The 21,243-nt window shown below is 37.1% G+C and overlaps 2 protein-coding genes across 6 annotated transcripts in view; one reads left to right on the forward strand and one right to left on the reverse strand.

Annotated features, from left to right (window-relative positions):
* METTL15 (methyltransferase 15, mitochondrial 12S rRNA N4-cytidine) overlaps nucleotides 1-9,955 on the reverse strand; it is a 260,359-nt gene extending 250,404 nt beyond the window's left edge. For 3 of the 5 annotated variants that reach the window (XM_079930559.1, XM_079930555.1, XM_079930558.1), the window contains exons 1-2: nucleotides 7,751-8,386; nucleotides 4,472-4,749 (exon numbers count right to left, since the gene is read on the reverse strand). In XM_079930559.1, coding sequence (XP_079786685.1) covers nucleotides 4,472-4,732 — 261 coding nt within the window. In that variant the 5' untranslated portion in view covers nucleotides 4,733-4,749; nucleotides 7,751-8,386. Of the gene's footprint in view, nucleotides 1-4,471; nucleotides 4,750-5,637; nucleotides 5,689-7,750; nucleotides 8,387-9,894 lie in introns of those variants that run through there. The other 2 variants (XM_079930557.1, XM_079930556.1) reach the window with 2 other exon arrangements.
* Nucleotides 9,956-10,038: 83 nt separating this feature from the next.
* KIF18A (kinesin family member 18A) overlaps nucleotides 10,039-21,243 on the forward strand; it is a 79,060-nt gene continuing 67,855 nt past the window's right edge. The window contains exons 1-2 of the mRNA XM_079930560.1: nucleotides 10,039-10,160; nucleotides 18,888-19,260. Coding sequence (XP_079786686.1) covers nucleotides 18,936-19,260 — 325 coding nt within the window. The 5' untranslated portion in view covers nucleotides 10,039-10,160; nucleotides 18,888-18,935. The remainder of the gene's footprint in view (nucleotides 10,161-18,887; nucleotides 19,261-21,243) is intronic.

The following is a 21,243-nucleotide window of genomic DNA, read 5'->3' on the forward strand; positions in this document are numbered from 1 at the left end:
AGAAACCCAACCGTATAACCTTAGCCTGACATTTATCATAATCTATTTTGCATCAGTTAGGTACCAACTCATTTTCTCAGTCCTCATATCTGTTCCTTCCCCAAATTTCTCCAGTTACTTCATCAGACTGGGCCTGCCACACTGAGGCTGGAATCATATAAGTCTTGAGCCTGAGAAGCTACCATAGTACCCGAGGGACATTCCTTTTATCTGTGCCTCACATCTGTCCTCCAGTTTACTCTGACTTTTATTCATTCCCTTAAAAATCATTACAAAGCCACCATGTTACAGTCCTTATGCTAGGCCCTGAAGGTATAATGATACAATGGTAGACAAGATAAAGATGTCCATGACTTTCATGGAGGGCAGTCTGCTAGGAGAGATGTCCACTGAATAAATAATCTCATTAAAAAATTATAATTATAAATTATTATAAGTCCTATGAAAGAAAAGTATATAACTCCATGAATGTACTAATCAGGAGACCGCCCTCCTCTGTAGGCTCCAGAAAAGCTTCCCTGAGAAAGTGAAATTTAACTCAAGATGTGAAGAATGGTTCAGGCAAAAGAAACGGTACTTTTTCAGTTCCAAACATGTTGGTTCCACCTTTGCTGGAACATTTATTTCCACCTTTGCTGCCTCCTGGCATTTTTCTCCTGAATTTTATTGTATCTAGCTACCAATGCTGACCTTCCTAATCCCCATAATAGTATCAGATAATGTTTATTGAGCTCATACTACTCAGAATATATCATTCTAAGTGATTTACCTTTACAATGACCATATGAGATAGGTTGTATTTCTTCATTTTACAGATGAGAAATCTGAGGCAGAGGCATGATAAGTTACTTATATGAAATTACACATCTACTGGTACTAGTACTGGTACTGGTACTGGTACTAGTCCTTGCATGACCATCATGTCCCTCATAACTTATCACTCCTATAGAAACTCTAAGGCACCAAGCTACATTAGCAATACTACTGGGCAAAGAATACCAAGAATACCAAGACTCCTATATCCTTCAAACTGCTATCATTTTCAACTAGACAGGATCATGCATATTTTCTCCAGCTTTCAGAAATAAGGAATAAAAAATTGACCAAGGTAGCCTACACTAAAACATCCTCAGGAGCAAGAAAAATGTCTTTAGAACAAGTAATACTTTCTTACAAAAATTATTCACTGAGACTATGAAATAATGAAAATGGGGCAAGGAGAAGAATTATAATTTATTTAATTCCTTCTGTACCTCCCAAGGAAGAGGAAGAGGAATTTTATTCTTTTAATTCAAACTCATAAATATTTTGCATGTATTTGCAAAACTAAGTTAACGTGTAGTGAATTGGCTATGATGCAGAAGAAATTACCACAATCAATTATTTTCTTTAAGTAAGCATCTTTTAAATATTAAAGAAGAGGAAATAATTATCAAATGACTGAGGCCTCACTCAAAACTATATTTAAAGTTCCTGTTATGATCAAAGTTTCATTTGTAAATTTATCATTGAAGGTGATGTGAAAAACAGTAATTAAGTAGGTGATTGATACAGGTGAATGTATGACTCATAGTTTGCAAAGGAAAATGATTTTGGAGAAAAGGCTCAGGAAGAAAAGCAGCAAATAATGGGTTCTGGAAGAAATGAAGACCTTTCCTGTCCAAGGACTGTCAGTAGTTCTTTATTACTTGAAGATTAAGGGAATAGTGAATAAAGCTGTCTGCCAGACAGCAGAAATGGTAAGAAATAACATTGTCTCTATAAGTGTACCTCACATTAAATTTCTCATAAATAACATTCATAAAATTAAACTTTCTATAAAAAGTTACTAGAAAACCCAACTCAAATCAGAACAATGGAAATGTCAAAATAAACCAACATTACAATTGTCACGAACTTGAGCAGAATGAAACAGCAGGGTAGGTCAAGTTGTAGAATCGCCTAATTTTATCCCACTTGGTTTTTAAAAAAAAAGGCAGATCCAGTACTGAATTAGGAGGAGACTTAGCCAGGTTTGTTTTTGTTTGGTTGTTTTTCTACTTCATGGGTTATTGCAAAATAAACATTTGCTTTTTGCTACTAGGGTTCAGCAAATTTATACAATGAATTTGGTTTCTGGTTCCAGAGATCAAATTCAAGCCATCAAATCCAGTTTCACATTTTTACTAACTGCCCCTCCCCTCTCATATATATCTCAAATATATATATTTATACATACATTTTAAAACTCACATTTTGGTATGAGTTTTAATTACTATCCTTGCCTTATGAATCTTTAAAGGAAATGAAGAGAATTTCATTTTGATGAAGTCATACTTAACAGGAAGTTTTATCCAATTTAATTTTTTAACTTACATTTTCATGTATATTTTGGAGTCCCTACTATGTGACAGCATTTAGCCAGATACTTTAAACACATAATCTCATTTAAGAATACTGGGTTTGGGGCTTCCCTGGTGGCGCAGTGGTTGAGAGTCCGCCTGCCGATGCAGGGGACACGGGTTCGTGCCCCGGTCTGGGAAGATCCCACATGCAGCGGAGTGGCTAGGCCCGTTAGCCATGGCCGCTGAGCCTGCGCGTCCGGAGCCTGTGCTCCGCAACGGGAGAGGCCACAACAGTGAGAGGCCCACGTACCACTTAAAAAAAAAAAGAATACAGGGTTTATTTCATTATATATATACTGCCTGAGGACAAGGTAAACAGAATATTTTTTATGATAAAGCAACCTAAGTCCTATCACTGATGGCTTTTTAAGAGCTGTGTGTATGTGTTCACACACACATGCGTACTAGACAATGGGTTCAAACCTACACAGTCTTGTTATAGAATCTTTGCTCTTAACTACTAAGCCACTATATGTTGGGAAAAGAAACAAAGAATGGCTTTTAAAATGAATATAACTGATTTAGGTAATAATAGTAGCTTCTAGAATAAGAGATCATAGTTTGGAAGTCAGTATGCTAATTACTATCAGCATAAAGTTATAAACAGACATTTAATGAAAACTTACAATGATAAAGATTTCTTTTCCTTTGGTAAATGTGATTAATTTTCAGACAGACTAGTTTTTTCTTTTTGGATATTGTATCACCTAACATTTTTGTGAACTTTTTATAGATTTTAAAGATTTTCATACCTAAGACCTTATACAATCCTGTTAGCAACACTATAAATAAGGCAAGTATGATGGATAATTTTATATGTCAACTTGGCTGAGCCATAGTGCCCAGATATTTGGTCATATATTACTCTGGATGTTTCTGTGAAGGTATTTTTAGATAAGAATTAACATTTAAATTGCTGGACTGAGTAAAGCAGATTACCTTCCATATAATGGGTGGGTCTCATCTAATCACTAGAAAGCCTTAATAGAACAAACACTGACCTCCCTGGCACAAGGAGGAATTCTGCCAGCCAACTGCCTTTGGACTCAACCTGGAAATCTTACCTGGGTCTCCGGCCTACCAGCCTACTGTGCAGATTCTGAATTTACCAACCCTCTATAATCATGTGAGTTAATTCCTTAAAATCAATCAAACAATCTCTCTTTCTCTCTCTCTTTATACACACATACACCATACACCCCACCACCACACACACACACGCAGACACACATATTCTGTTGGTCCTATATCTCTGGAGAACTCTCAGTAAGACAGAAAGGTAGCTGAAAACTAAGCCTAAGAAAACAGGGGACAGGAATTCAGATTTTTATCTTTGTCTCCAGTCATTCCTAAAAAGATACGAAAATTCTCAAGAAGCTATACTAGAATTCAGTTTTCATACCCTAACCACATAGCTGGAATAATGTTCTTTTCCTTTTAAAACTGTTATTTGACAAAACTAATCAACTCTGGAAAACAGCTTAGCAGATTCTCAAAAAGTTAGGCAAAAAGTTACCATATGACCCAGTAATTCCACTCCTAGATACATGCCCAAGAGAACTGAATACATGTCCACACAAAAACTTGTACATGATGTTCATAGCAGCATTACTCAGAGTAGTCCAAATGTGGAAACATAAATCTCATCAATTGATCAATGGATAAAAAAAATAAAAGTCGTATCCATACAACGGAATGATTCAGGAATAAAAAGAAATGAAGTACCGACAAACGCTAAAATGTGGATAAATACTGAAAACATGCTAAGTAAAAGAAGGCAGGTGGAAAAGACTGCATATTGTATGAATTCATTGATATGAAATGTCCAGATTAGACAAATCCATATAGACAAAAAATAGATTAGTGGTTGTCAGGGGCAAGAAGGGGGTCAATGGGGAGTGAATGCTAATGGGTATGGGGTTTCCTACTGAGATGATAAAAATGTTCTTGCATTAGACAGTGGTGATAATTGCATAAGCTCGTGAATATACTAAAAAACACTGAATTGTACACCTTAAAATTGTGAATATTAAGTGAATCATATCTCAGTTAAAAAGTGTTAGAAAATATAAAACTAACCAACTTACCTGCCTTTTTTGTGGTGCCAAACAACGAACAACTTCATCCACCATCACTGGAATATGTAATTTAGTCATCACTTCAGAATCTCTGCCTTGTAACTCCTGAGCTCCAGTTTGATCTGTTTGCTCCTGGGCTTCATATTCATTATATCTTTCTGCTGTAGCATGTATTTTTTTTGGCCAGACACCCAAATTAAATATGCCAGATTCCAACCAGCACGAAAGAAATTTTTTATAGATTCTACAAAAATATGGGTATTGAAGCATTCTGTAGATCAACAAATCTAGAAAAAAAATTTAAATATCATGATTGTTGGCTTTTTTCAAAAGAATTTTATAATACTTGGGGGAAAGCAAATTAGTATGAAATATTTAACACAGGAAAAATATGTAAAACTCATCATCTCAGACAAGTGAAGATAACTACCCTCCTTATGCAAAGCGAGGAACCCAAGAGAACCCCAGAAACTATCTGAAAATACAGTTTTTAATGTGGGCCTGATAAGCTCTGAGACCATTAATGTTTTAACCATCAGAGATGTGAATATTGATTAATCAGTCATCGTTTTTCTGAAAGGGATTAAAAACATTATTTTATTTTAGGTTCACATAGTCTTTTATTTCAAGGTCTTCTAATTGTTTTTCTCATAATGCTAAATCTTCATTTTCAATTTAACTTTGTTTGAAAAATTGTCCCTGAAAAAAGACTATGCATGTACAACCAAAAAGAAAAGGTTATCAGTCTATGAAAATCTTACAGATTTGTCATGGATATGCTCTGACGAAATCATCTCACCATGGCTTATATCAGTGAAATACATATCATTTTAAACTATAACTTTATAAACACTCCACTGAACACACTTTGGCACTTCATATCATTTTAATTATCTGCTCCCTGCCCCATGCCCCCAATAAAGCAAGTAAATAACTGATACATTCCTTCGCTTTCTCTTACTTGCTCCATTTTATTCTGTAATCTGTAATTCTTTAAAATGGAGAGGAAAAAAGTAATTTATGAAATGTATTAACAGAATACCTTTTGAAAACATTACGTTCTTTACCCATTTGGATGCAAGCAACATTTTTGATATTATTAAAGTAAATAACAATTTAACACTACTCTTTTCCTTCCTCATGGATTATGAGTTATTTAAAAGTAAGAACCACACCTTTATATCCACGAAATCAGATGCACACTAGGCGCTTAATACGTGTTTTCTGGAAAAAATAAAAATATAAAAGAATGGATGGATAAATTCCAGATTCTATAGAATTAACCTTGCTTTAGAAAATTTTACTTGTCTCACTGACCCTACCAAAAACCACATTCTCAAAATATTTATGAAACATAAATCTTGATTAAATATGCCTTCCCTTCCTTTTGCATTAGAAAATGAAGAATAATGTTGAAAAGTCAATCACATGTAATGACTGGAAAATAAATAAAAATACATATTTGATATTATATCAGTATAATATCAGTAAGATGTAACCTTGAGGATACCAAAGACGTAATTCACAGAATTATGTTGTAAATCTGACACAGAAAAAATATGGCAAAAAAAAATTTTTAATGAGTGTTTTAAGTAAGATTTTGGATGCTCAGCAATAACAAACTAGCCAAATTATGAATTATGCCTTATGTTTTCCAGAAAGTTTACAAAAGTAAGCCAAACTATGCTCTAATAACTTAGCATTTCTAACATAGTTCAAAATAAAAGCTATGCTCTAACTTAGCATTTCTAACATATTTCAAAATAAAAGCTAACATTTATTGAGCACTTACTAAGTACCACTTACTATTCTAAGCACACTACATGTACAAACTCATTCAATCCTTACCCCAACTCTTAAAGGTAGGTACTATTATTATTTCCATGTTGTAGATGAGGAAAACAGAAAAGTAATTTGCTGAAAAGTCACAAAGCTGGAGAGCCATAAAGCTAGAACTGTAACATCAGCATTCTATCCCCAGAACTTTTTCTCTTAACCTATATGCTATAAACACAGCCCACTGGCTCTATTTGATACACTCATGTAATTGAATGGTACACTTTGATTACACTATGACTAGGTATTTGTAGTATTCCATGAATTAGATTCATTTTTTCTAAGGAGCCAATATGTTATTGCTTGGTTCTACTCCACTTGGAAATACAGTATACTGTGGGGCACCCAACAGAGGACACAAGAACGATGTACAGCCCTAAATAGTGGAATATGGAGTATTTAAACAATACAACCAATAACTTATTCGATTCTTTTGCCTATCCAATATATGTAAACAATCTATACTGTATGTTCAGATTTTGATTTTTTTAAAAAAACAAGCAAACAAACAAATAAAAAGCCCATCAACTCCAATATCAGAATCAGAACCACACAGGAAAAAGCAAATAGGGTAGAAAAAAAATGCTTCTTTCAACAACGCTTAATTTTCTTCTGCATTCAATTTCTTTGTATTTACTCAAATATATTCAAGGTACAAAGCCTCTAGATTTTAGTATACACTAATTGGATACTAATGTGGGTAAACACGGAGAAAAGGACTCAATAATTAATCTTCCTTTTTGGTTGTGTCTTTGAATACCTCCCTAAAAATGGAAGGGGGCAAATTCTAAAGGGAGTTCCTTCCCTCTCTTCTGCAGCCCCATATCCCACCAGATAACCCAGAGCACTTCCACAGTCCACTAAGAACTAGCCCCCCTAGACGATTTAAGATAGTTTAACTTCCCTCTGTTCACAGAAAAGAAGCAGGATATCAGGAAACCTAAACTCTACAGCCAACTCTGTGGTTTCCTAGGCAAGCCACTTAACTTTTCTCTGCCAGCAAAATTCAATTTAAACTGAGACTACGGAATTAGCCAGGTTACTCTTTTAAATGTGGGAACACAAAGGTGAGCGATACCTTTGAAAACTACTTGCTCAACGGAGCTACCAATTACCGTCATTGCAGTCAGCTCCCCCTGCAGAGAAAACCCTTCGGAAATTTAATTCCTAAGGCCAAAAATTCGACCTGGAGGCTGGCACCCGAACACAGAGAAAGTGAAAGAGGTCCTAAAGAAAAAGTTAGAATCCATTCTTCTGCGTAAGGATCACACTCTGACAAGGGAAACTGTTTAGAAACTTCTGAACTCAGGACGAATGAGTGTTGAGAGGAAGCGGGAGAGCAGAGGCGCGAGTTTCCTCTGTGCTGGGTGAATCCGGCAACCCCTAGAAGTTCCCCCAAAGGTGAGGGGGGGCTCCAAAAGAGCTCCCGGGACTCGGCCACCTTCTCCTCACCTGAGGCACGAAGATTTCTCAGTTGGCCTCTAATTCGGGCCTGCGACGACCACTACGGTGACAGAGAACCTGAATTTGCCTCCCGCACAAGTCCCAGCCCTGGGGGAAACTTGCGAGAACGGACAGATTGGGCCCACGTCCGCCCCAGCAACAGAGGACCGTCTGCCTTTGGTTCCGCTGCTTCCAGGCCCCAGCTGCCAAAGGGCCCCAGGAGCTCGGGGTTCCAAATGGTGCTCCTGGGGGAGGTGCGGGACTTAAGTCCCTAGCATTACCAGGTTGAAATTCACTTTTACTTTTTTTTTTTTAATGTCTAATGAAACTTCAAATTTCACTTTCCATTTTATCTTTCTCTCCACTCTTTTCAGTTTACTCTGAATCTATGTTAAATTTCTATGTTTTAAATAACATGGCAGTTAGTATACTCTAATTTCTAACAAAAGATGGGAATTTCTGTCTCCTTAGCACTACGTGTTTGGAAAGTTTTGGTTCTTTTCCCTTCATTTCGTTACAAAATACGCCAATTTCTTGTCCTTTCTGTTGTACGCCTTAATGTCTTGCCAAACTAAAGAGAAGCCAGCTGGCATAGTAAATCTACAATTCCTTAAAAATATGGACTTCAAAATCTGAACACTGTTAAATGGCAAGTGTAAGGCAGAATTTAAAGTTAAATGTAAAATAAGCATTTAGATTAGGTGTGGAAACACCTGTGAGACTAGTCCACCTTATACAATGTGGGTATCAAAAACGACGAAATTTAAACACTTCTACTTATTCACCAATGATCAGTGCACATTTACAAGAAATTGGTAATATATGCCTATTTTCAGACTACATTAAGATAGCATCTTAATATCACTTAATCTAGAAAGTACTTCAGAAACAAATGACTCCATTCCGAGTTCGCTGGGTTGTACCCTTCAACAGAAATATTTTCCTTTAGAGATTTTCTGAAAACTTCAGTTTTCTCTTCGGTAAAATGAATAGTATCTACATCTCATGGACTGTTTTGAAAATTAAGTGACCAGATAACATATATAAAATTAATAAATGTCCAGGACATCAAAGGTAAAGTACTATAGAGTGAGTGCATATTGAAATAAAATTAAAAGGCTTCTCAATTTTATTACCAAACCCAGCACCATACAAATCACTGTCTCATTAGCTAAGATATATGTAATACAGCCAGCAATTAGTAGCTTTATTGATGCTCTATCCAGTGTTCAGAAAGAATCTTATAATATGTATCATATACAATACATAGTGTTTCTGATTTTCAATAGGAAATAAATGTCTATAATATGAGCGTTTCCCCTACATTGTTTCACTTATAATACTCTGCATTTGGTGTTGTGCCATCCTGTATATATGGTGATGCTGAATCACTAGAGCATAAGCTCTGAGAGCGCAGGGATTTTGACTCAATTGTGTGCTATTATGTCCTTAAAATCTACAATCAATAACTGCTGAACGAATGGATACAACAATAGTAACATAAAGAACAATAAAATTCAGATCATACTATTAAAAATATCGTGATAAATAAAAGATGAATTCTCTTAGCGAACACATTTCCCATTTATTTCCAGGTATTTTTTTCTTTTTAAAGTGTACATTCTAAAATACTACCTACAACCCAGGCTTAAAAGCCCATTGCATCCAATAATGAACTAAGCCAATAAATTTAAATGAATTTATTTTATAACGCCATCATTAGAAAGAAATGTAAAAAACAGCCATACAACAAATAGTTTCAGAGTCAGCACTAAGGGAGTAGGTCTGGGGTTCCTGAGAAATGAAGCCTGGGGCCTCAAACCAAAGTCCTGAACTTTCAATTAACTGAGGCGAATTGACCCCAGTTCGGTCCAACTGAAAGTGGTTGGAGAGAACATGTCTCTATACCTTCCAGATTATGGGACCTGTGTCTTGGAGGCCTCACTACTCAATAGAGAAAAGGAGAAAACAAATACCCAGAACCCATTAATCCACACCCAACAGGCTCCGCCTCTCCCCCTAGCAGAGAGCACCGCCAACCCCTGACCGCACCCGTCTCACTCACACCCAGAACCCTGGGACCGGAGCCCGCGCCCACGGTCTGAAGGCTGCCTGAAGATCCCAGGTGGCAGCTCCGGCCTAGCCCCGCCCACCTCGGCCAACGCCTCCGGAAACTGCCGTGCGAGTTGCCACGGTGACACGGAGCAAGGTAGCTTCCACTGCAAGGGGCCGCTGAGACGCCGGGCGCCAAACTGCAGCGCGCCACGGCCACGTCCGGCGTGATGACGTCACGAAGACGGCAGCCAATGAAACGAGGCGCTGAGAAAGCAGGCTTGGGTTTGAATCTCGTGGCTGAATTTGAATCGCCGAGAGGCGGACAATGAAGTGAAGCGTCTCCGTAACCTCTCCTGGGTCTGAGGTGAGTTAAAGGCAAGAGAAGAAAACTCTCGTCTCGGGGACGTTTTTTCGGATGACCCGTCTCGCAGGAAGCGGAGGGGTCCCGCCGCCTCAGGGATAGAGGACCAAGTGGGCTTGTTGACAAATACGGAAGCGTTAGGTGGGGCGGTGGGGGTGAGGACAGGGGTGGGCCTGGTTAGGGTCCCAGTGGAGAAAGTGAAAGGAAGAAGGAACTCGAGAACCCACTAGAATATGGCTCTGCCTGATCGGGAGACCTCGACTGCTCAGCAGGAAGGTCAGGGATCTCCTGCCTGAAATTCTCAGGAAGTCGGAAGTTTTAAAGGGCATCTTGGCCCCTTTCCCAGACTTTGGCAGAACACTTTTAACTGTCTGGCACCTTACAGTGTAAAGTTCCTTCCGGACTTCAAATTCAGAGTGTTTTGTTTCAGACACAGATGTAAATGTAACTCTGGGCTTAACTATCAAGAGGAGCCTTGTTTCACCAGCTTGTAACCTTTTTGTCCAGCGAGGTTCTGCGTTAACCTGGCAAAGGTCACTTGGGAACCTTCCCAGACCCCAAATGTAGCATCAGAATAAGACCGGCCAGCACTGACTAACGGGATTGCTGGGGATCAGATGAGCTATGGAAGAGATACTGGTTGACAAAGTGCTCTGCAAATGAAAGGGACTTAAAGCACTGAGAATCAGTTCTACCGTCTGTTCTTAGTTTCTGCGAGATTCGTTCGCCTTGAGGAGTGCTCATTAGGCACTCAGTTTCAGAGAAGTCAAGGCTGACTGCTGTTTACTCTATGAGATTATTTGACCAGAATTGAATAATTGTGCTGTATAACGTATAGTTTAGGTTACTAACTATTATCGGGTAGAATGTGTTAGGCATTCTACAGGTTTTAGTTGATAGTGTTATTCTACCACAGTCAGTGCCCCCCACCGCCTTGGATTTTGGGAGGTATTTATGAACTTTGTTGTGGGAGAATGTAAGATCCAAAGGCTAGATACTGCTTGTTATTAAGTTTCTACTATTTTGTAAGAATTGTGTATTTCGGTACACAAAGGTTATCTGCCTTTAACGGTAGTAATTGTCTCCTCCTCTGTTACTAAATAAGTATTTACAAGTACACAAAATTCTCATTTCAAAAATGTATCTTGTCCCACTATAAATATACCTTGAATCAATTAAGGTACACAATAAAATGACTTTTATGCTATGAACTCTGAAAACTAGGAGGAAAAAATAGCCCAGATGTCAGTGCTGCCCTTCCCCCCACTTGAAATTTTCGTTCTTCCTTGATGCTTACAGGTGAATAGAAGCAGTGGCTCTAACACTCAAGTTATTTCCAATAAGAGGTTTAAGTTGCATAGAGACTATACATGATAGAGTGGAGGATAGTTCCTGGTCCTAACAAATGTTTATTGAATCTGAATCTAATTCAGATTTGAATTTGTATTTAAGAAATCATTTATAACTGTGTTACTCCACACATTCAAGAAAATTTATATGACCTTTCTGTTCCATTGTTTGAAAGCCTTCTGTTTTGATTCCAATAGACCAGAGTTGTTAAGAACATGGACTTTGGATTTGGACCTGGATTGGCATTCTGGCTTCTCACTTACTCTCTCTTGTCATCTTGGAAAGATTCCTTAGCCTAAAGCTAAGTCTCTGTTTTTGTAAAATGGAGACAATAATAGAGTCTACTTTATCTTTTTAAGGATTGAATGAGATGTTGAATGTCAAATGTTTACCATAATGCCTGGCATATAGAGTGTGCCCAAATGATCATCGTTGTTCATTATTACTAGTTATCACCATATCTACCTAATCCAAGAGTTCTCAATTAATAGCATATTTTTTGAGAATAGGTAACTGTGTGTGTTATCCAGCAAGCACAGAGAAATCATGAATTTTCAGTTTTATTTCAACATTCATTCAGGGGCCCCAATACTAGGCCCTGAGGTTTTCTATCAAAGGTAGGCAAATAGTTTAACTTCTATCAGAAAATTTCTGGGGGTCATATATTTACATCATGGAGAGTGATGATTAAATACTTGAGCTTTAGATTCAGTCAGTCTGAGTTCAAATTCTACGTCTTGTGCTTCCAATAGTGTGACTTAGCCAGTTAACTTAATCTGTCTATACTACAGTTTCTCTCTATATAAAATAGGTATGTTAATAATACCTGTGTCATAGGATTGTTACAGGGATTAAATGAGAAGTATGTAAATTGCTTAGCACATTTGTATTTGTAGAATAAGAGCTCAGGAGAAAGTATTCCATAATTGTTACTAAATGAAAGTTTGTGTTTAAGGTAAATTTTAATCTTGTTTTGTTTTGCTTTGTTTTTGAAATAAAAATACCTAGACTTGTTTAAAATCCAAATAATACAAAAGGATATAAAGTAGAAAGTAAGCCTGCCTGTCACCCAGACCCTCATATTTTTCCATCATCAAGCAACTGGTATTATCAATTTCCTCTGTTCTCTTCCTGAGAGAGCCCATGCATGTACAAATATGTATATATCTTTTGAAAATACAAATGTTTGAATGCCAGGTCCACTATTCTGCACTTGTTTTTTGCACACATATCTTGAAACTTTGCATTATTTCATTCAGTTATTCAACAAGTATGTAATAAATCCTAAATATTTGACAAACCCTCTTCTAGGTTCTGGAGTGCAAATGAAGTCCACACTCTCATAGTGCTTACACTTTAGAAGGTAAATAAGCAATAACTATGTAACCAAATAATAATATATTTTCCAAGTAGTCTAGATGCTAGGAAGAAAAATACAGCAGGCAAGGGCACGGTGATACAGTTTTGAATGGAATCTATAGGGAAAGCCTCTGTGAAGTGACATATGAACAGAGACCTGAATGATGAGCTGAGATATTAAGATTTGCAAATATCTGAAGGCAGAGCTTTCCAGGCAAAGAGAAGAGAAGGTGCAGAGGCCATGAGGCCAGAACAAGACTGAGGTGTTGAAGGAACACTAAGGACAGTGTAACTGAAACAATAATTGAGAGGTGGGATAACATTTGGAGACAGGGATGGAGAGGTAGAACCCACAGAACCCACAGATGTAGAACCCACAGAACATGGTAAGGAATTTCCATTTTATTCTTATGCTGGGAAATCATTGGAGCAGGAGAACAAGATGAGGTCCATAACATGATCTGATTGCTTTTGAAGAAGGTATCAGTACATACAATCAATGAATTAAGTAAAATTTATTATACTTTCATATAATCTTTGACTTAATTGGCTTAAACTTTATCTAGGGAGAACAGTACCTAGATATAAGATAAGGGCCTGCCTGTTCCACTTGGTTCATATTCACTTGCAACTATTGAAGAGAATTAGTTTTAACACCTCTTCATTAAACATAACAGAAGAATGAGCTTTTCTATGTGAGTCAATCTCCCAGAAAATTGAATGTTACCCTTGTTAAGTGATAGTGTTTTAACCATCTTCAATGATTAACATAAAACATGATCTCGCTTTCCTAATTTTGTAAAGAAATTGGGCACATTATTTAACTATTTTTGATTCCTCGGGGTCCTCACTGGAATTTCTTGTTATTGCCAACCATTGTACTCTACTGTGATAATGTTGGTTCTCTTAGAGAAGTATACATGTTTACCTCTACTCTAAATGGATATATTGCTTTCTTGAATTCCATGTCTACTTTTTATAACTTATTAATTAATTTATTCATTAATCAAATGTTTGAGAACTTACTATATACCAGGTACGCTACAAGAGATAAGGAGGGATATAAAGGTAGAAGCATACAGTCCTATTAGTTGTTATGTTTTGTCACTTTCTAGTACACTTTTCTAATCATATGCAATAATCATGAACTTTAGAGCTAGAAAAGGACTTTAGATATCATATAGTCTAACCCTGTCATTTTATAGATTACCACTAAAGCCCTTCATTACTCTCTTTCATACTGTACTCTCTCTAGACTAGACAAATACCTTTCTGTTATAATGAAAATGGCATTAGAAGTGTTTATCCTTAATGTTTTAGTCCCACCAATGAAATCCTACCAGCTTGCTTTTTTGATTCTATCAACAAATACCACTTAAGAGTAGATATGACAAAATTGATCATAGTCTGTGATACTGTCTTCTGAATGGTCATCTGAAAAGAATTTTTGAATCAACGCAGTATTGCACAGGTAACAATATTTAGGCTTTTCTTTTGCCACTTCTTAGTAAAAATGGTTAAGGATATCCTTTCTGTGTGCCTTATTCAGAATCAACTGGATGTCCATCTCTTACCTGGCCATGTTAGAAAAGAAAGCAGTCATCATGTTTTAATGTAGGAACAACCTTGTTAATCCCTGAAGACATCAGTATATTTGAACATAATTGAGCAAATTTTTACATTCAGTAATTCCCACTTAACTTAAAATCAAATCTGAGCTCTATAATCTGACATTCAAATCTTCTAGATCCGGCCCCACCTTTATCCAGTTTAATCTTTTTAATATAGCCCTCTCCTTTCCCTTTTCTCTCCAGCTGCAGTCAGGACTGAACAAAGCTAAACTGAGCATCTCTTTAGATGCTCTAGATAGAATTACAATCATCTAAAACTAAACTGTTAAACAAAATGAGATTTAAGCAAATTCACCATGCAGCCAGTTTTGTCCTCTGCACAAGCTGTTTCCTACCACAGGCTTTTGGACTTGCTGCCTGCAATACTCTTACCCCAGAGAGCCTCTTACTTGCTCAGTCCCTCACTTCAGTCTCTGTAAAAAGTTACCCCACTAGGCAAGCTTTTCACAACTACCCCATCTAAAATACAAGCCCACACATACACTTCTGACCCTATCTATCCCAAGACCCAGAAAAATGCCTAGCACATAGAAGGCACTCAATAATATTTATTGAATGCATAACTAGTTTTCTTTCCTGAAAATTTTTTTAACCTGGTTAATAACTATCCATCCTTCAGCTCTCAGTTCCAGTCATTCCTCTAGGAAGCTTTCTAAGAATATCAATCTCCTATTATAGTCTTAGGTAGCAAAGTTAACCTTTACCTTATAGCACTTGTCACAGTTACACTTTGCATATTTGTGTCATTTTATCAATGTTTCCTCACTAAGCTGTATGTAATAATAACAATAATAGCAGTAATAGCAAACACTTGTAATGCATACTCTGTGCCAGGCATTGTTCTAAGTGCTAATCCTCTCAAGAACTCCATGAGGTAGGGATTATTACTAATCCCACTTTACAGATGAGGAAACTAAACCACAAGGGGGTTAAGTAACTTACCCACTGTCACTGTTCTACAGTAGTAGAACTGGGATTTTAACAGTTAACTTTATTAATTAATGATTAATTAATTAACGAGATACCTTCCAAGCTCTGTTTTGTTTTTTGTTTTTTATTTATTTATTTATTTGGCTGAGTCGGGTGTTAGTTGTGGCACGAGGGACCTTCATTGTGGTGCACAGGCTCTTTGTTGCAGCACGTGGACTTCTCTCTAGTTGTGGCACACGGGCTCCAGAGTGAGTCGCCTCTGTAGTTGTGGCACGCAGGCCCTCCAGTTGTGGTGCACGGGCTCAGTAGTTGTGGCGCACAGGCTTAGTTGCCCCATGACATGTGGGATGTTAGTTCCCCAGCCAGGGATCAAACCTTCATCTCCTGCATTGGGAGGCGGATTCTACCACTGGATCACCAGGGAGGTCCCCTAAGATCTGTTTTGAAATAATCACCTGATGTTTTATATATGTTTTTTTAACCATTTCATTTGTGTGTATTTTATCTATCATTGAAAAAAAAGTGTATCCATTAAAATCAAGGCATTTGTTGAACATTTCTAAAAGCTTTTAGAAAAGTGTATAGAGGTTAGTTTTTGGTAATACAAAGAATGTGACACTCTACTAGCCTTTAATAGACAGGGATCAGAAATGCTAAACATCCTCTAATACCTGGGACAGTTCCGAATAAGGACGAATTGTCCTACCCAAAGTGCCAGTGATAAGCTCATTGGGAAACACTAAAAAGATGGACCAGTATCTTTGGGAAGAAGGGGCAGGAAGGGGGCAAATAAGGAAGAGAATGAGCATTTATTGAATGCCTTCATACACTTAATAATTGTTATCTCCTTCAGCCTTCATAACAGCTATTAGGTATTATTCCTTTTATACAAATGAGAAACCTGAGACTCAGTGAGGCTGAGTAACTTGTCCAAGGTCACAGAAGTGGGGTATAGGTACTCTGTGGGGGTTGGCTAGACAGAAACTCAAGGGTGAAGAAAGAGCTGAGTAGCAATTCACGTGGGACCTCACTGTTAGAATCCAAATGACCATCCTTTCCTCTTCAGTGTTCCAATTCTGGGGAAGAACAGAGTCCTGAAAAGGGGGTGCTGTGTCCAGTGTCTTTTGCTTTTAGATTGCTTTGGCCTTATTCGAATTCTTTCCAAAAGTATATGATTTTACGACATATTTTAGCTTTATCATTGTTGTTATTTCTTCCACTTTAGGAAACAAACAAAATGTCTTCTTTTAACCCTTTCCCCCTCCACCCACACCATTTCTTTGCTTACTTTTGCAGTAGTACTTCCTATATTTGCTATCTGAGTCTTCTTCTATTCAGGCCTTTGTCCTACCATTCCATTCCCCCCAAATTGCTCTTGTTTGTCTCCATGTTGCCAAATCCCCTGATTACTTCTTAGTAAGTACTTAGCCTATCAGCAGTATTTAGCACAATTGATTTAAAAGTTCCCCCTAAATCTTAATACAACGTTAAGCTTTAAAAACTTTGAAAAGCTTCAAATGGCATTAAGACTCTGAGGACAGCGTTTACTTTCATAAGTTAGCTTTCAGCTGCCTTGACATCTCCACCCGATGTTGATTAAAATTCTCAAATTCGGGCTTCCCTGGTGATGTAGTGGTTGAGAGTCCGCCTGCCGATTCAGGGGACGTGGGTTCGTGCCCGCGGTCCGGGAGGATCCCACATGCCGCGGAGCGGCTGGGCCCGTGAGCCATGGCCGCTGAGCTTGCGCGTCCGGAGCCTGTGCTCTTCAACGGGAGAGGCCACGACAGTGAGAGGCCCGTGTACCGCAAAAAAAAAAAAAAAAAAAAATCTCAAATTCAAGATATCCAGAATGAACTCCTGATCTTCCCCCCAAAACCTGCTCTACCCTCAGATATTTCTATCTCAGTTGATGGCTACTCTATTCTTCCAACACTCAGGCCAAGAACTTTGGAGTTATTCTTGAATCATTTCCCTCATTCCCCACATCTACCTATCAGGAAATTCTTTTGTCTTTACCTTTAGCATACATCCAAAATCTGACCACCACCCTGTTCTGAGTTGACAGCATCATCTCTTGTCTACATTACTTCAATGGCCCCACTAGTTTCTATTTCCTGAAGTATGTCAGCAGTGAAAGTAATCAGATTATGTCACAATACAAAATATTAAATGACACTCACATACAAAAACTTGATAAATCTCTGAAATATTAGTCAGTCCCTGGGCTTCCACTTCAACTCAAACTTTGTAGCTAAACCATATAAAATCACAGGTATGGGCTCCCCAAAAAGCTAGGTTTGATTTTTCACAAGGGCTCTGATACTATTTTAGTTTGGATCACAGGAATGGACAAGAAAGGATCTCTCAGAATCATATTAAGGTAATGAAGGGAGAGCTTTGGCTTATGAGCTATTTTTAATAAAAGTGATCTTGGCGGCAAATCTCTTGGCAGTGGAAATTGACACAACCAGGCTTATCTCTGCCTGTATCTCAGAGACCCATAGGGTTAAAAATAGTTCCAGGGATGTGTCAGTTAGCTAGCCCAGGTATGAAGGTGACAGAGATAGTATATTCCCCCAACTGTGTATTCAGAGATCCTAATCTCTGAATATAGATCCTAGTCTCTGCTCTATAATGATGTAAGTTTAAGGTACATCAGTGACAGCAGGTTCAAAAAGTATGGTCTGACTATATGACTACCTCACATAAAAACAAGAAAAGTAAGGATAAACTAATAAAGATCCAACAATTTAGGAATCTCAACTATCCAGAAAATAATCTAGGATCAAAAAGTTAAGACCAAGAAAAAAAAAGAAAGCCTTTTAGTATTCACTAATTTATTTAGTCATCAAGTATTTATAGTATCTACCATGTGCCAGGCACTGTTTTAGGCTTGGAAAGCATTGATAAGCAAAACAGATTAAAAAAAAATGCCCTTAAAGGGCTTATAGTTTAACTAGAAGAGAGAAAGTAGACAACAAACATGCTAAATAAGTAAAAATTACCTATTTTGTTAGGAGGTGGTAAGTGCTTTGGGAAAAATAGAACAGTATAAGGGCGATTAGGAATTGGGTTAGCAATATTAATAAGGGTGGGCAGAAGGGGCAACATTTAAGCCAGGACTTGAAAGAAGTGAAGGAGTTAGTCATGTAGTTATTGAGGAAAGCACTTTATGATAGAGAGAATGGCTAGCAGAAAGATCAGGATTGGGGTGCTTGGTGTGTTAGCTGGAATAGAGTGAGTGAAGAAGAAAGCAATAGGACATGAGGTGAAAAATGTAGGCCATTAACAGAACTTCAACTCTGAATAAGATAACCACTGGAGGGTTTTGAACCAAAGATTTCCAGTAACATTTACCAGATGAGTGGAACAAAATTAACACCTTTCTTTATTTAATAAGTACTATATGCTAGTTATTTTGCATACAAGTAGAATTAATATTAATACTTTTTAATTTCAGAGAAATATTCAATCATTCACATAAACAAAGGAATCAAGATAATCAACAATGTCTGTCACTGAGGAAGACCTGTGTCATCACATGAAAGTAGTTGTTCGTGTGCGTCCTGAGAACACAAAAGAAAAGACATCTGGATTCCATAAAGTGGTCCATGTTGTAGATAAGCATATTCTAGTTTTTGATCCCAAGCAAGAAGAAATCAGTTTTTTCCATGGAAAGAAAACTATAAATCGAGATATTACAAAGAGACAAAATAAGGACCTTAAATTTGTATTCGATGCTGTTTTTGACGAAACTTCAACTCAATTGGAAGTTTTTGAACACACTACTAAGCCAATTCTTCGTAGTTTTTTGAATGGATATAATTGCACAGGTAATTGTTTCAGTTGGGATTTGATGTTTCCATCTGATTTCAGTTTTATATTAAGACATCTACTTGACCCTTTCTTCTAAATATAATCAATTTTTAGGTGCTTGTTTGCTAAAAATTCTTTAGTAGTTCACTGTAAATGTAGATTTTCTTTGAAATTTAGTCATCATATATAACATATATCATTTGCGAAACTTTTCCTGGGTCTTGCTTTGGTTCCTATAGATGGTCATCCTTTCAATTTCTTATGTTTTAAAACCATGTGCTTCTGGTAATTGATGCCAGATTTCTCACAATTTGTATTCATAAATATTCCCAATGTTCACCTATACAACTGCCTATCCCTGGGGAATAGTGGGACATTTCTGAACATTTGGCAGTTTCTTCATAGCACCATTTTTTCTTTGTAGTACCTTGAAGTAAAAATTTTTAAAGCCCATGTTGAGTATCATGAGTATCATGCTGTTTTAGCATATCTTCAGCCCAAAAAAGCATCTTTGGTGCTCTCGATAGACCTATAATAATTTGCCTTTCAAAATGGCTATGTTGATTTCCTAGAAAGAGAGATCTCCAAAATGCCAGTTAATTGAATGATTACCAGGCAGTGCACACCATTATTACTACCTTATTTTTGCAGTTACCATAATTTATGGCATTTTCTTTAAGACACCCCAAAACTGTTACATGTTTACTGTCTTTCACTGACTCATTCACTTTTATTACAGAAGACTTACCCTCTAGGTCAGGCAAGAATGGAATGTGGTTTATTGATTAGACCTGCTTTGATTCTCATTTTTGAGCAGATATTCTTTTCTTCATTCATGAAACTTCATATTGTCTCTAGAGATTTAAAAAATTTCTCTTGACTCCAAATGTAATTACCAAAGTAATACTGAATCTTTGGTTTCTTCTTGGTTTTACTTTATATTATCCAGCTATCTTAAGACTTCTTGATGTACTACTAGCTTATATAAAATAGAACAAAATGAAACATGCATCAGTTTAATCCAGTCTACTGAAAAGTATTTTTTTTTTACATCTTTATTGGAGTATAATTGCTCCACAATGGTGTGTTAGTTTCTGCTTTATAACAAAGTGAATCAGTTATACATATACATATGTTCCCATATCTCTTCCCTCTTGCGTCTCCCTCCCTCCCACCCTCCCTATCCCACCCTCCTAGGTGGTCACAAACCACCTAGCTGATCTCCCTGTGCTATGCGGCTGCTTCCCACTAGCTATCTATTTTACGTTTGGTAGTGTATATATGTCCATGCCACTCTCTCACTTTGTCACAGCTTACCCTTCCCTCTCCCCATATCCTCAAGTACATGCTCTAGTAGTTCTGTGTGTTTATTCCTGTCTTACCCCTAGATTCTTCATGACCTTTTTTTTTTTTTCTTAGATTCCACATATACATGTTAGCATACGGTATTTGTCTTTCTCTTTCTGACTTACTTCACTCTGTATGACAGACTCTAGGTCTATCCACCTCATTACAAATAGCTCAATTTTGTTTCTTTTTATGGCTGAGTAATATTCCATTGTATATAAAAATTTATAAGCAGCTCATGCGGCTCAATAACAAGAAAACAAACAACCCAATCCAAAAATGGGCAGAAGACCTAAATAGACATTTCTCCGAAGAAGATATACAGACTGCCAGCAAACAAATGAAAGAATGCTCAACATCATTAATCATTAGAGAAATGAAAAGTATTTTTGTAGTTTGTTAATGAACTTAGCAGAGAGATTTAACCTATAAAAATAATTCTCAAAGACTTATTGCGTTAACTGAATATTATGTTTGGTATTTGCAATATGTAATTCAGAGTAGTTTTTTCCTTTGTTTTTTGCATTTGAAGAAATGCATCACTGTTCTGTTGTACTGGATAGAGTCTTGAAAACAAAGTAATTTGTCTAAAACAAAAATTTTAAAAGGAATTTTATAAATGGCTTTTATCTGGAATTCAGCAAACTTGTATT

This window comes from Stenella coeruleoalba, assembly GCF_951394435.1.
Source record: "Stenella coeruleoalba genome assembly, chromosome: 8".
Taxonomy (NCBI): domain Eukaryota; kingdom Metazoa; phylum Chordata; class Mammalia; order Artiodactyla; family Delphinidae; genus Stenella; species Stenella coeruleoalba.